The sequence below is a fragment of the Crocodylus porosus genome, unplaced genomic scaffold (genome assembly GCF_001723895.1).
Source record: "Crocodylus porosus isolate Cpor-Errol unplaced genomic scaffold, CroPor_comp1, whole genome shotgun sequence".
NCBI lineage: Eukaryota > Metazoa > Chordata > Crocodylia > Crocodylidae > Crocodylus > Crocodylus porosus.
This window is the reverse complement of record NW_017728951.1, coordinates 23,706,886-23,719,887: the sequence shown is the minus strand read 5'-3', so window position 1 is coordinate 23,719,887 and position 13,002 is coordinate 23,706,886. Positions and strand designations below refer to the sequence as shown.

At 47.5% G+C, this 13,002-nt stretch overlaps 1 protein-coding gene across 3 annotated transcripts in view; it reads right to left on the bottom strand.

Annotated features, from left to right (window-relative positions):
• Window positions 1-12,928, bottom strand: part of SH3PXD2A (SH3 and PX domains 2A) — a 308,394-nt gene extending 295,466 nt beyond the window's left edge. For 2 of the 3 annotated variants that reach the window (XM_019555886.1, XM_019555885.1), the window contains exon 1: window positions 12,771-12,918. In XM_019555886.1, the coding sequence (XP_019411431.1) occupies window positions 12,771-12,842 (72 nt within the window). In that variant the 5' untranslated portion in view covers window positions 12,843-12,918. Of the gene's footprint in view, window positions 1-12,770 lie in introns of all 3 variants that reach the window. The other variant, XM_019555887.1, reaches the window with a different exon arrangement.
• Between the last annotated feature and the right edge of the window lie 74 nt (window positions 12,929-13,002).

Below are 13,002 nucleotides of genomic sequence, written 5' to 3'. Positions count from 1 at the left end.
AAGACTATGTCCACTGCTACCCCTGCATCTAAGGATTTGGTGACCTGGTTGTAGGCGGCCATCAGGTTGGTCTGACAGGACCTACCACTGATGAACCCATGTTGGTTGCCCCTAAGCATGAAATCCCCTGCTCACCCCTCATGGATGTGTGCCAGAATAATTTTCTCAAACAGCTTGCCTAGGATCGAGGTAAGACTAACTGGCCTATAGTTCCCCGGGTCCTCCTTACCCGTTTTGAAGATGGGAACCACACTGGCCCTCTTCCAGTCCTCTGGCACCATGAGTGCTCGTAAAGCCGTGCCAGGAGTCCCACAATGACCTCAGCCAATTCCTTCCTCTAGCGTGGAGATCATCTGGACCGGCTGACTTAAATACATCCAGTCCCTCTAGAAGCTCCTTAACTAGATCCTCACTAACCCTTGGCCTGGGTATGCCTCCCCTGGGGCCTGAGGGAGGCTCCGCGGGGGGGTGACTGTTCCGGTCCCTGCTTAGGAAGACGGTGGCAAAGAAATCATTAAATATGTTGGCTTTGTCGTCTGGTGTGACGACCAAATTTCCTAATGTGTCCTGCAGGGGCCCCACTTTACCTTCTTTTTACCCCCTATGTATTTAAAGAAGGACTTCTTATTGTCCTTAATCCAGGAAGCTAGTCCAAGTTCCATCTCTGCCTTGGCCTTCCTGACTGCCCCCCTACATCCCCGATGTATTCATGCAAGGTAAGTCCTCCAGTGGGTGGTAAACATGATGCTAAAGGGGTCAACCTCCACATTAGGACTTTCGAGGCCTCTGAATGCTGGAAGACGTAGGGGGAAAGGAGGATGGATGACTCTGGATAGGCCCTGCATAAATACTCTTTTCCTTAGCATCCACCCTCCAGCTCTGAGAGATGCAGGACACTGGGCTACACAGACCAGATAGACCAGGATGGCATCTCTTATATAAATGAAAATGTACATGACTGCATTTCTGGTCATGCCCAAGCCTTCAGGATGGTTGGAGAACTATGCCTGTATTATTCCAAGGACAACTCAGTAATTGTCCACAATTCAGGTGGCACCACAACTCTGACTCAGCATGGAAACTCTGTTTAAACATACCTGTAGAGAGCAGCAATATGGGATTTCTCCCCAGCAAAGGGCAATACGGATTTTTTTTTAAATTGGGTTCATCTCTAGGCTATAAAATCATGCTACATGTTCTCCCTGGGAGGGCAGGGAGCTTAGAGCACCGAATAGTTTAGTTAGCATGGTTTCAAGGGACAATAAAACCCTGTCCACACTGTTCAGAAAAGTAGTGCCAGCCACATGCTGAAGCATAGCTACTGCTAGTTTGGTTTTGAGAACAGCACACATAGGACCACACACACATTTATAGACACTTAAATGCTGTAAAATGTTTCAGTCCCTCCAGAGAAGGAAAGGTAGCAGAGGAGAGAAGCCACATGAGAAGTACTGGCTCATCTCATACACGTGAATGAGGCCAAATTGCTTTATAGCCACATTAAGAAACACTGTTACAGTCCTGGGGACAGATCCAGGGGAGCTATGGTGACTTACACTGGTTGGGACTCAGCCTTGCTTTTAAAGTAGCGTTAAAGTGCTGTTGTAGTCATGAGGGTTCACGAGAGAGACAAGGATTTCTTTGGGTGATACCTTTTATTGGAACAACTACAGAACTGGGATAGAGTTAGAAAAACGTTTCAGCGCAAGACATTTTTACAAAGAAGAGACATGAAATTCAGATCCAGAACGAGGTGTAGATTCTAAAACCTGCCCCCAAAGTTCAGGTGGTTACAAGCCAGAGCTCTGGTGCAGGGCAGTCTGCTCTGCAAACAGAGGAAGCCAAGCTCCGGACACCTCACTATGGACCCGGCTCCTCTTCGCCCACCAGCGAGGTTCAGCCACAGCAGTGCCGATGTTCATGGATCGGCAGCAGTAGGCAGAAACCAGAGGAGAATCCCTCTGGTTGGATGACCTTCACGGTAGTCATCTTAAACCCTACCTTATCTAGCTGCACTTCTCACACTGCATTTAAGCATCTTCAATTTGTATTACAAAGGGTGCACAGGCATCTTCACTCTCTCACAATTTACAATTTTCAAGAACAGCTGTTTTGAGTCCCTGCCCCTCTGTATGGAATGAGTGCACTTCTCTATGCCATGTTTCATTCAAATCCAGCCTAAAAAAGTCATTTCTTCAGCACACAAGAAACAAGTTTAATAGTTGCTCATAAATATTAACGAGCAGCTGTACAGCCTGGAACCAAATGCACCCTGCGGGTGTGTTAAACAATAGCTGTCAGGTATTCCCGTATCTGCTTTTTGCTTAAGCAAAAAAGCTTTATGTGAGCTAATATTAATAGAAAAGTTGACACGGAATTACTCAATGCAAGTAGTCCGTTTAGATATAGACCATCCCTTTATAGCCTTTGCAATCCAAATATTGTACTGTGCAGGCTCTCAACATTTCACTGCTTGATAATTGCCACAGCCTTTTTTCTCCTGGCCTCTATGTACGAGAGGCCTCAATAGGTTGCCCACAAGACCCTTTAATGTTGGTTGTGGGCCCAGGAAGTTAAAAAGTTAAAGCTGAGGTTGACAAGGGAGGGCAGAGTGCAACTTCACCCATCACATGCTACTTATTCGGTACTGTTCAAGAGCTACCAAAGGCTGGACTGGTCCCTCTGATCATGCATGTCTCCACTCTCTTTGCAGCTTTTTACTAGGTCCCTCCTACGTCACGCTGAACCTTTCCCCTCCTCCTCCTCCCTCATTCACTAGCAAAATGTCAGCTCCCATAAGCCAATGTTGCCAGACATTTTTACACTCTCGTTACTTTCAAACACTTTCTCCAGCTTTGCTCCTCATGTTACCTGCCTGTAAGCATCCCCAAATCTATCAATTATCCTCCTCCAAACCTTCCTTACATCTCTCCTGTGGCATAATGCTTCCAAAAACCTTGCAAATTGTAAGTCTGCTGATGTGCCAAGACCCCTGCCCTCACACTGACCTATAGTGCCTCATTGCTGCCCTGCGGTCCCCCGTTTGTTGGTGTCCATCTCTTGCCTCTTAGACTTGCAGTGGGTACTGCAAACAATCTTTCTGTGTCTGTACAGCTCCCAGCACAATAGGGTCATGGGCCACAATAAAAGCACCAAGGTATTACAGATGCACATCGAGAAAAATCACCAGATCATTTTATTTTTCAAGCTGAAAGAGCTTGAAAGGACAACCAGGCAAGCAGAAAAGAAGGAAAGGGTGAACTGGACTGTAGGTGGGGGCAGGGATTAAAACTAGATTTTTTTTTTTTTTTTTTTTTGTATTTGCTGATGTTCAAGGGGCTGGGATACATACAGACGAAGCCATCTGAGACACTTGCTAACTAGGTGAGGGGTTTGGTTTACCTGGGTTTTATAGCGGGGGGAAGGGAAATACACTTTGTTAAGTTACAGGCTACTTGCAAACCCCTGAGACAGCTGCTCTGTAGCAGCCTGATCCACAGGCCAGTGAAGTCACTGAGAATTTTTCCAAGGACTTCACTGGGTTTTGGATCTGGCCCCAAGTGATCAAGCAACAGATAGCAGCCAATCTCGAACAGTGGGTTACTGTAGCACTCTATGCTTCATGCAATATTTACACTGGGATCCCCAAGCAAAAAAGGTGTCAGTTTAGTTACAAAAGAGCACTTGACTATACACAATAGCAACACATCACACAGCACTGTGAAGTGCCTTCCAGTAATCCTGCTCTTCTCTTACTGCTGCTGGAAACGGTTTCCTATTGTGCTCACAGATATGGACTAAAAGGAAGTGACATATGAGGCAGATATAAGAAAAAAAAATTAAAAAGAAACTCAAAGTAGAAAGTCCAGCTGTTTCCTCCCAAATGGACTAAGTTAGAGAGCTGGTGTATGTCACTTCCCAACTCAGATACAGTCACAATGAATCCTTCTTCCTGTTTAATCCTTATAAAACCAGAAACAGGTTTTCGGAAGAAAATGGCATAACCCAAGTGCAAGCATTTTTCCTGGATGTATATTTGAACCCATCATCAGATGGCTAGCTAGCGGTTTAAGCAAAAAATGTTGTCCTCTGCCACAGGCTTCCTGGGTGGCCTCAGACAAGTCCCTTATCCTTTCTAGCCTTTAATTCTCCATCTCATGAGGTCCCTTCCAGCCCTACTTCCCTATGACTTGTAAAACAAGAGTAATCATGCTCTTCTGTGTCACCCAGGGGTGCTGCAAAGGAAAAAAGCTTGGGGAGACGCTCAAATGCTACTACAGTACGGAACACACAAGTATGTAAAGTAAGAAGATAAACAGGAGATTTGGGCTCTGTTCCTAACTCTGCCACTGACTTAGTGACCTGGGGTTACTCCATCTTCTCTCCTAGCTTTCCTCATATACAAATGGACATCATTCATGCTAACTCATGGCAGTGGTGCTGAGATGGAGGTGATGGCATCAACCCTGCAACCTGCTCCATGTAAGACTCCACGTAGCTGCAGGGTCCAGCCCTTGCAAGAAGATCAGCATGTGCACTGTTTCTAAAGTCCTGGGTGACATTTCCAAAAATGCCTACATCCCACGCAAAGCCCAGCAGGATTTCAGCTCAAGTCACTTGTGTATGTTACCCCATTGCCTGTATTGACCCTTCATGACAAGGTTTGAGTGTCCTCAGCCCACTGACATTTTAGCTTTCCCTGCTGTTGGTTCTGCCCAGAGCAAAGTGAAGAGCGTGTCTGCATCAAGTTTACCCAAGTAAGCCCAAGCTTCCTTGGGCTAAATTAGCATATCCAGTTTTAAACCAAATTAGTGTCCCACAGTGGGATACCCAGATTTAACTGAATCAGTTCTGCCAGTCTTAATAACACAAAGGTTAGATTGCCACCAGCTACCATACATCATTGTTAGGTGGGCAATATGGGAAAAATGCAGATGTAGGCACACCCCAAGAGTACCCAATACAGGTGCAACAATCTTTAGATCATTGTCAAAAGCTTTCCAGATGAATTTAAACTATTTGTGTGACCAGCGGGTGATCCTTGCATCCACTGATTTATTAACTGATGCAATTGTATGCTGGCCTTCCCCAAAAAGGCTCAAGGCAGCTTACAGCAAGAGAAACAGAAACTTAGAAGGGCAACTAGCATAAATAAAACAACAAAAGCAGGGACCCATTAAACAACGTCTCAGCCTAGCTTTGGTTGCTAAATACCTGCCCAAAAAGAAAAGTCTCGTAGTGCTTCCAAAAGATGTTCAAGCACAAGCTCTGGTGGCCTGAAGAGGAAGGGAGTTTCAGAGCTGAGGAGCAATGGCTGAATACGACTTCCCGTGTATTTTTGCCAAGCAAAAATGGTATTTGCAGGAGGATGCTCTCAGCTAACCTTAGGCATCATGATGGGGCATTTAGGTATGTAGATCTCAGGCCATTTAGGGCTTTATAGCTCAAAATCAGCACCCTGAATTGCTCCCAGAAGGCTACTGGGAACCAGTGCAGACACTGGAGGACTGGAGCTGGCGGCATTGCCTTTCATCATTCAAGAGCAGAGGTGAAGATACTGATGGCAGCAAGACTGACATGACTGCACATGTGGCGTGTTAGGCTGGCTGGATGTGGTCTTGGTGGTGGAAAGGTGACCAGCACTACAGAAATAAAATTATACACTTCTAGAGAAATAAACCCAGCTTCCCTGAAGCCACGAGACAGTATTTCCCCCTTCTTTATACTTTCATAGTTAGTAGGATCGGAAGGGACCTGAGCAGATCATCAAGTCCAACCCCCTGTCATGGCAGGAAAGAGTACTGGGGTCAAATGATCCTGCCAAGGTGTTCATCTAGCCTCATCTTAAAGACCCCCAGGGTAAGAGCCAGCACCACTTTGCTTGGAAGTTGGTTCCAGATCCTAGCTGCCTTGACCGTGAAATAGCGCCTCCTGATATCTAATCTGAATCTACCCTCTGCCAGCTTGTGACAGCTATTTCTAGTCACTCCTGGTCATGCTCAGGGGAACAGGGACTCCCCCAATGCCTGCTGGTCCCCCCTGACTAGCTTGTAACAGGCCACTAGATCCCCCTCAGCCTTCTCTTGTGCAAGCTGAACAGGTTCAGGTCCTGACGCCTCTCCTCGTAGGGCCTGCCCTGCTGTCCCCCGACCATGCGAGTGGCCTCCTCTGGACCCTCTCCATGCTGTCCACACCCCTCCTGAAGTGCGGCACCCAGAACGGGACGCAGTACTCCAGCTGCAGCCTGACCAGTGCCGCATAGAGGGAGAGGATCACCTCCCTGGACATCCCTGAGATGCATCTTTGGATGCAAGACAAGGTGTGGTTCCTCCCTTTTTTGTTCCTCCACAACAAGGTTCCTCCCTTTTTTGAAGACGGGAACCACATTGGCCCTCTTCCAGTCCTCTGGCACCACACCAGAGCACTATGAGTACTTGTACAGCTGTGCCAGGGGTCCCGCAGTGACCGCAGCTAATTCCCTCAGCACTCGGGCGTGGAGATCATCTGAACCAGCTGACTTGAATACATCCAGTCCCTCCAGATGCTCCCTGACTAGATCCTCCCTGATCCTTGGCCTGGGTGCGCCTCCCCGGGGCCTGAGGGGGGTTCAGTGGGGGGGCTGATCCAGTCCCCGTCAGGAAAATGGAGGCAAAGAAGTCGTTAAATAGGTTAGCTTTGTCATCTAGTGTGACGACCAGATTTCCTAGCACATCTTGCAGGGGCCCCACATTACCCTCTCCCTCTTCCTCACTGTCTGAAAAGGAAGCCCATCAAAAGCAAGGGGAAGTGATCCAAAGCTGCTTTGATCTAGACAGACCCATGTTGACCAAAGCAACGATCTAGGTCCACACCAGGCTCTCTGCTTTCCCTGCTTTCTCCTATGTGCAGACAGTGCAGAGAAAGGGAAAGCCCAGGACACGGAACCTGGTTCAGAGCTGACTTAGGAGCCTCTGTCCTTATAGCCACTAAAACATGGGAAATGCTACTGACTTTTTCTAGTATCCATTTTCACCTGCTGAGCTCAAGTCTTGCAGCATAAACATCAGTGGAACATAGAAAAAGAGGCTGGAGAATGCACTGGAAAGTGTCCACCTCAGAAGGCTTAAACCAAAGGTGTCAAACTCACATCCCAAGCCAGATCCAAACTGCAGGGCTCCTCTGTACTGGCAACAGCTCTGGCTGCAGTGGCGTCAGTGGTAGTAGGACAAGTGGCCACTGCCACAGCAGTGGTGGCAGGGCTCTATCCTTACAGCTCTCACTCACTCTATTGACATGTCAACCACTTCTCCCTGAAATGCACCCCCACCTCCAGAACCTGCTGGCACCCTAGCAGGCTGGAAGGAGCAGCTCCGCAAACTGAATCTAGGTCACAGGCCATAAGTTCCACCACACTGGCCCCTGGAAAGTCCTACGAGTTACAAAGACCTGGCTCTGTCCCCTTCTCCCAGGGCAGTTCTGCATCCACCTTGGCTGTGAGTTTTGCTCATGTGGCAATATGCTGTGTGGAGGATGAGGAAATCATAAAGCAGACAGCAAAAATACTGGCTCCCCTCCAAGCACCCAACCAAAAAGTCATTTGGAGAAAATGAATGAGGCACCAAGCTGGGAAAATGGAGGGCAAAGCCACATGCAGGGGCAAGAATCATCATTGGATGGTAACGGATACACTACCAATGATTAAATCAAGTAAAATTGGGAATCCCTCTCTATTTAATGTGAGATTTCTTTCCAAGAAGCAGCTTGGTAAAAGTGGCTTTGTGGGGTACCAAGTTGGTGGACATCCCCTTTGCTCTAGAGCAGTGTTACCATTTTCTATAAAGGCAACTCTTTGCCAGTTCTAACTCCTCACAGACCAGAGTGAGACAACCCCCTTTTTTTTCCAACCATGAACTGTCAGCAAAAAGGGCTTTAACTTCCCTCATCTATATGGCAGCACTGGGAGCTGAGTTAACAATCAACTGATACATTGGGTCAGAACAGACACCCCCCACACACACACACTCCTGCAACTCTGCAAGGCCAACAGGAGCAGCCACTCGAGTCCTACAATTTACACAGACTGGATTCTTCATGCGCTCCTGCAGCAGACAGCTTTGCATCCATCTTAGGTGCGAACCTTGAGGATGTGTAGTAAAAGAGATGAAATCATGAAGCAGCCAGCCAGGTTTTTTTTGCATGTCTGCCATCCCCCAACCAAAAAATTCCTGGAGACTGATGAGTAAGGAACTGAAGGGACTGAACACACACACACAGGCCAATCGCGGTGCGATTTTATTCACAGTCACATTGTCAGGCCTTGCTCTTTACAGCACATGGCTTCATGGCACAAACTCACCTGTGACATTGACACGGACCCTTTCTTTTCCCCCTGAAGGGGCAATTCATGTGCCAACTATCAAAAGTAGAGACACTTAGTTCCTCGCCACTTGAAAAGATTAATTATTGCATGCAATGGTTGGGTATCCTGTTCAGACAGCCTGGTGGAAGTGGTTAGCAGCTACTATTTACAGGAATTTGTGCAATATCTATAGTGAGTCATATAGAAATCACATTAGGAAATAATTGCTTTGGAAAGGAATGATGGGTAATGTGAGTTTGAGCTGTGTTGCTAATTCAAACCCTCCAACTCAAATGCTTTAAGTTCAAAAGGATGGTTTTATCAGCTCGTTATAGGGATGCACATGTTTACCTTTGCCAACATGGTGTATTGCATAATGCTCTAACCAAGACCAATTTTAAACAGGAAACTAAGAGATGCTGTAAGAAGAAACCTGGCTTTGTACATACATCCCTGCCCTTGGGATATTACCCTGAGCACTCAGAGACCACTGTGACCACCCTAGTACAAATGCTCAGAAAGATAACGTATATTATATAGATACGATATATAGGCATTGCATATTATATGATATATAAAGATAATGTATAATACCAGTGCACACCTGTCATTTGCAGATGAGAAAGTGGCTAGTTGTCAACCAAACCATTAATTTGGGAGTATGGTCTGTGAAACCATTAATTTGAGGGCACAGGGATGTACCAAAGCTATAAATGAATGAAGTGTTCATGTCCTTGTCTCTTATATGAGCAAAACGATCCTGCAACAATGGGGAGAGGTAGCAGTGTCCTTTTCTGCTTCTTTGCATCTAGCCTAAAAGAAGGCTAGATGGTCTTATTTCTTTATAAATCAATAAGTGTCTATTTCTTCCCTTTTTTAACTACTAAGTCATAGGAATTCAAATCTTGCCTTCCTGGGAAGACGATGCTAATTGGAGACCTATGGTAATTACACTGGTGTCAAGACTGACACTCAGGTCATTGAGAAAAGGGGCCTTTGGAGCATTTAAAAAACTTGACAGGGAGGTTGTCTGAATTTGGCTACCACCTATTTCCCTTCAAATAATTAACTAGCACTTGGAATCTTTAACCAAGATGCCCTCAGCCAAACAGCTGCATCATATCTATGCACACAGCATATGCACTCCATGACCCCCTTGGGGCCTTCAGCAAAACCAGACTTGGTTTTCCTGATGCTGTTCACATATGGGGGCATGAGGGGGTGGGGGAAACATAGGAACAAAGCAAACAGATATTTATTTAAATAGTAAAAGCCCTTCATAAACAAGCTCAAAATGAATATCCCAACCTCTAGATCTTGAAGTGAAAGAGCACAAACAAAGCAACTAAGATCCAGAGCTGCATGAATACAAATAACTTACATTAGTGGTCCAATGCCACTGCAAATGTATGCAAGTACTTGTTTGTTTCCGTCTCCCTCTCTCACGCTGCCACTTCCAGGGCCAGCAGGACTCCCATAGGCATGTTAACTGCTGACAGACAGGGGAGAGGACTTTATAATCTCACTCCTCTGAAGGAGCTCTGCTGCTCATAAGACAGCAACCAGTAAAGATCCACATGGGCTAAGACTGAACAAAGCACTGAATCTATCCAATCAGACCACTCTGGGCACAGCGAGCCATAGCAGAAAAGTGGATGTTTGCTGTAGAGTCTACTCAAGGCAGGAAAGCAAAGGTGGGACCACAGCTCAGAAAACTACAAGTTAAATCCACTCATCTAATGGAAGAAGAGACTTGGCATTATCATTTCATATTGCATTACTGTAGCACCCAGGCATCCTAGTCATGGACAGGGTGTGACACCGCACAAGCAAGAATAAGTGGCAACAGGATAGAGTACAAAGGCACTCAAAAAACAACCCCAGTCCTTCTGACCACAAAAATACGCTGGGTTAAGCATACAGAAACTGGAAGGAAGCCATAGAAAGCTGTATTAAAAGAATGCATGCAGGGTGGGGTAGAGGTTGACAAACAGGAGGGGTTCCACCAGAACCATTTGCATTTGAGACGGAGACACAGATTTTAACAACTCATGTGTCTCGGCTCACTGAAGAAACACAGAGAAGGCTTGACAGGTAGGTGAACAGGGAACAGACTTTGTTTCAAACTGGAAAAAATAATATTCCCTGACATCTTTCACACAGGTATCATTTTAGTTCATCGCAAAAGTAACTCATTCCTCTGCAGTTTATGTTTCAGGGAGCAAGAACCAATCACCGGACTTGCACATTCCTTTGTAAGTGCCCAGGACTAGGCAGAATGACTAGACACCTCTACATAAGCAACACAGTCCCTATCACTAGATGGCTGCCAATGCTGGTATGAGACATTATCAGGTCTGGCCCAGGTCCCAGAACCATTACACAGAAGCTGGAGACCTTTTTTCCCCAACTGAAGCAAGAGGGAGATGAAAGGTTATCGCTTCCACTCTGAATACAAACACAGAGCACCTCTCTCCGGAAACCGGCATCTCCAAGCAGCACACTGCCCTCTAGCCTTGAACGGGGTTAAAAGCTAGTTCTGCTCAGACGAACGAATGGGTGCTGTGGACCGAACACCATAAAAGTGACTTTATCGCTTGGGTCAAGCACTTCAACCCTGACTAGGTCCAACAGTACTTGGGCTCACAGCTGGTAGGAGCATGACCAACTATGGCTTCAGGCAAGCTGTTCAGAATAGCTGAATGCCATGGATAATTCTCCCTGGGGTTTTCCTCTGCTCTCTGAGAAGCAGAAGTTGGATGATTCATCTTCTATACAACATGAAAATTGCGGGTGATCTGACTCGCGTGATTGTACTGACATGTGTGCTGGTTTTGAGAAGGGAGCAAACGTTTTGCGCCATGCGACTCTCCAGCTTTAATCCTGTGTTGAAAAAGCCTTGTCTGAAGGATGCAAAACTCGAGAACTCTTGGTTCAGAACTGATACCTTTTATTTGACCAACTAGGAAATCACAAAAAAAAAAAAATAATAATAATCTGCAGGATGCGTGTTTGACAGACGTGGGGCAGAAAGGTGCCTGGTCTCTGTGGCCAGCCATCAGCACCTTTAGGCAAAGCTCCCAGCCAAGATCTGTTAGCATGGGTGGTTGGGAGGTTTGCAGATCCCCCTGTCTGATGTTTCTCTGTTTGGCAGTGAGGTGTGAAGGAGGAAAGTGAAGCAGAGATGAAAGAAGCCATCCTAGAACCTAATCTTGATGGTCTGGCAAGTCAGCCTCTCCAAGCACCAAAGGAAATTTAAAAGAGCAAGGAGCAAAAGGCTCATTTGATGCCTCCGCACCTCCTCCTTGACTAATCCCGCTAACCTACAGCAGCTGTGTCCTGCTCTGCTCCCCACTGGAGCAGAGGAAGCACTGCATGGTTCTGGCCAGGCGGCTCCACTGGAAACAGGGCGGTTAAGGGACCCTTGGCACACCGACTTGGATCTCTGCTGAGCGAACAGAGCAAATCCACCTTAACACAAATCCACATTTAAAAAAAAAAGAAAAGAAAAGAATAGAACAACAAAGCAATCCATTCGAGTAGATGGGGAAAAAGAATTGCAAGGGGGGGAAGGGGCAGGAAAGAGAATTACAGCAAAACCTTCAAGCTGAGCTCCCATACAGAGACCACCACCCCCGCCTCCAGCCTGGGAACAGATCAAGTCCAGTCCCACTCCACCTTTTGAGGAGGTCACCCCCACTGAACAGCTCTTTCCAGGTCTCTTCAGCACTCATGCAGCCCCCGCTATTGTATGATCTGAGCAGCTTCAGTGTTTCTATTCTCTCAGCTTTGAGGGGGGAGAGAAGCGCTAGCCCCATTTCATCCACGGGGAGGTTACAGGGCTTGCCTGAGGTCACGCAGGAAATGGGATCCAGAGGTCTAGCGCATCCCGGGCTAGGATGCCACAGTCACCAGCTCTCTCCCTATCTCTGCTGGTTGCTGAAGGCAAAGTTCACTTTGCTTTAGCTACCCACTAAAGAACATGACCTGTATTTGGAGAACTGCTGCCAAATTTAGAAATCAAAAATCTGAGCAAGAGGTGGAACAGGCTCTTGACGAGCACCCTGCCTGCACACAGCAGAGACTGGAGCTTCCAGTCCGCTGCCCTCTGCCCTGAGGAGCAGATGGGGAAGAGGCGATTTCCCCCTGAGCTCTGTTCAAAATGCATTTATGGGGGAGGAGAGGAGGGGGTCTAAGCCATCAGCTTTGCAACCCTGACCGTTACTTCACTGTCATAATAGGGAGGGGGGATCAAAACCACCCCAGCTCCCCATGCCAAAAGAGAAGCAAAGCAAAGCAGAGTGCTTCTGTAGGGGCTGATGGGGGCACAGAGAGACCTGGCTCCAGGGCAGGCTGCAAACAGACCTTAAGGGATGTGGCAGGAAGCAGGGGAGCAAAGGGATGGCCAGGGTGGCAGGTCCTGGGTACTCACGTAGTGCTTGGAGGGGTTCCTCCTCTTCTCCACGTCCACCACATGCACGTCCAGCACACTGTAGGCCAGCATCTTCGGCCGGGGAGCAGCCGGGCGCCCGGGAGGGCAAGGGGGCAACCTGGCTCCTGCCGGGGGACGGGAAGGAGCCGCCGGCCCCGCTCCGCGCTTCCCGGGCACGGCGGCCGGGGCAGGGACCGACCCTGGCCGCGGCTCAGAGCAGGCGCCCGCCGCG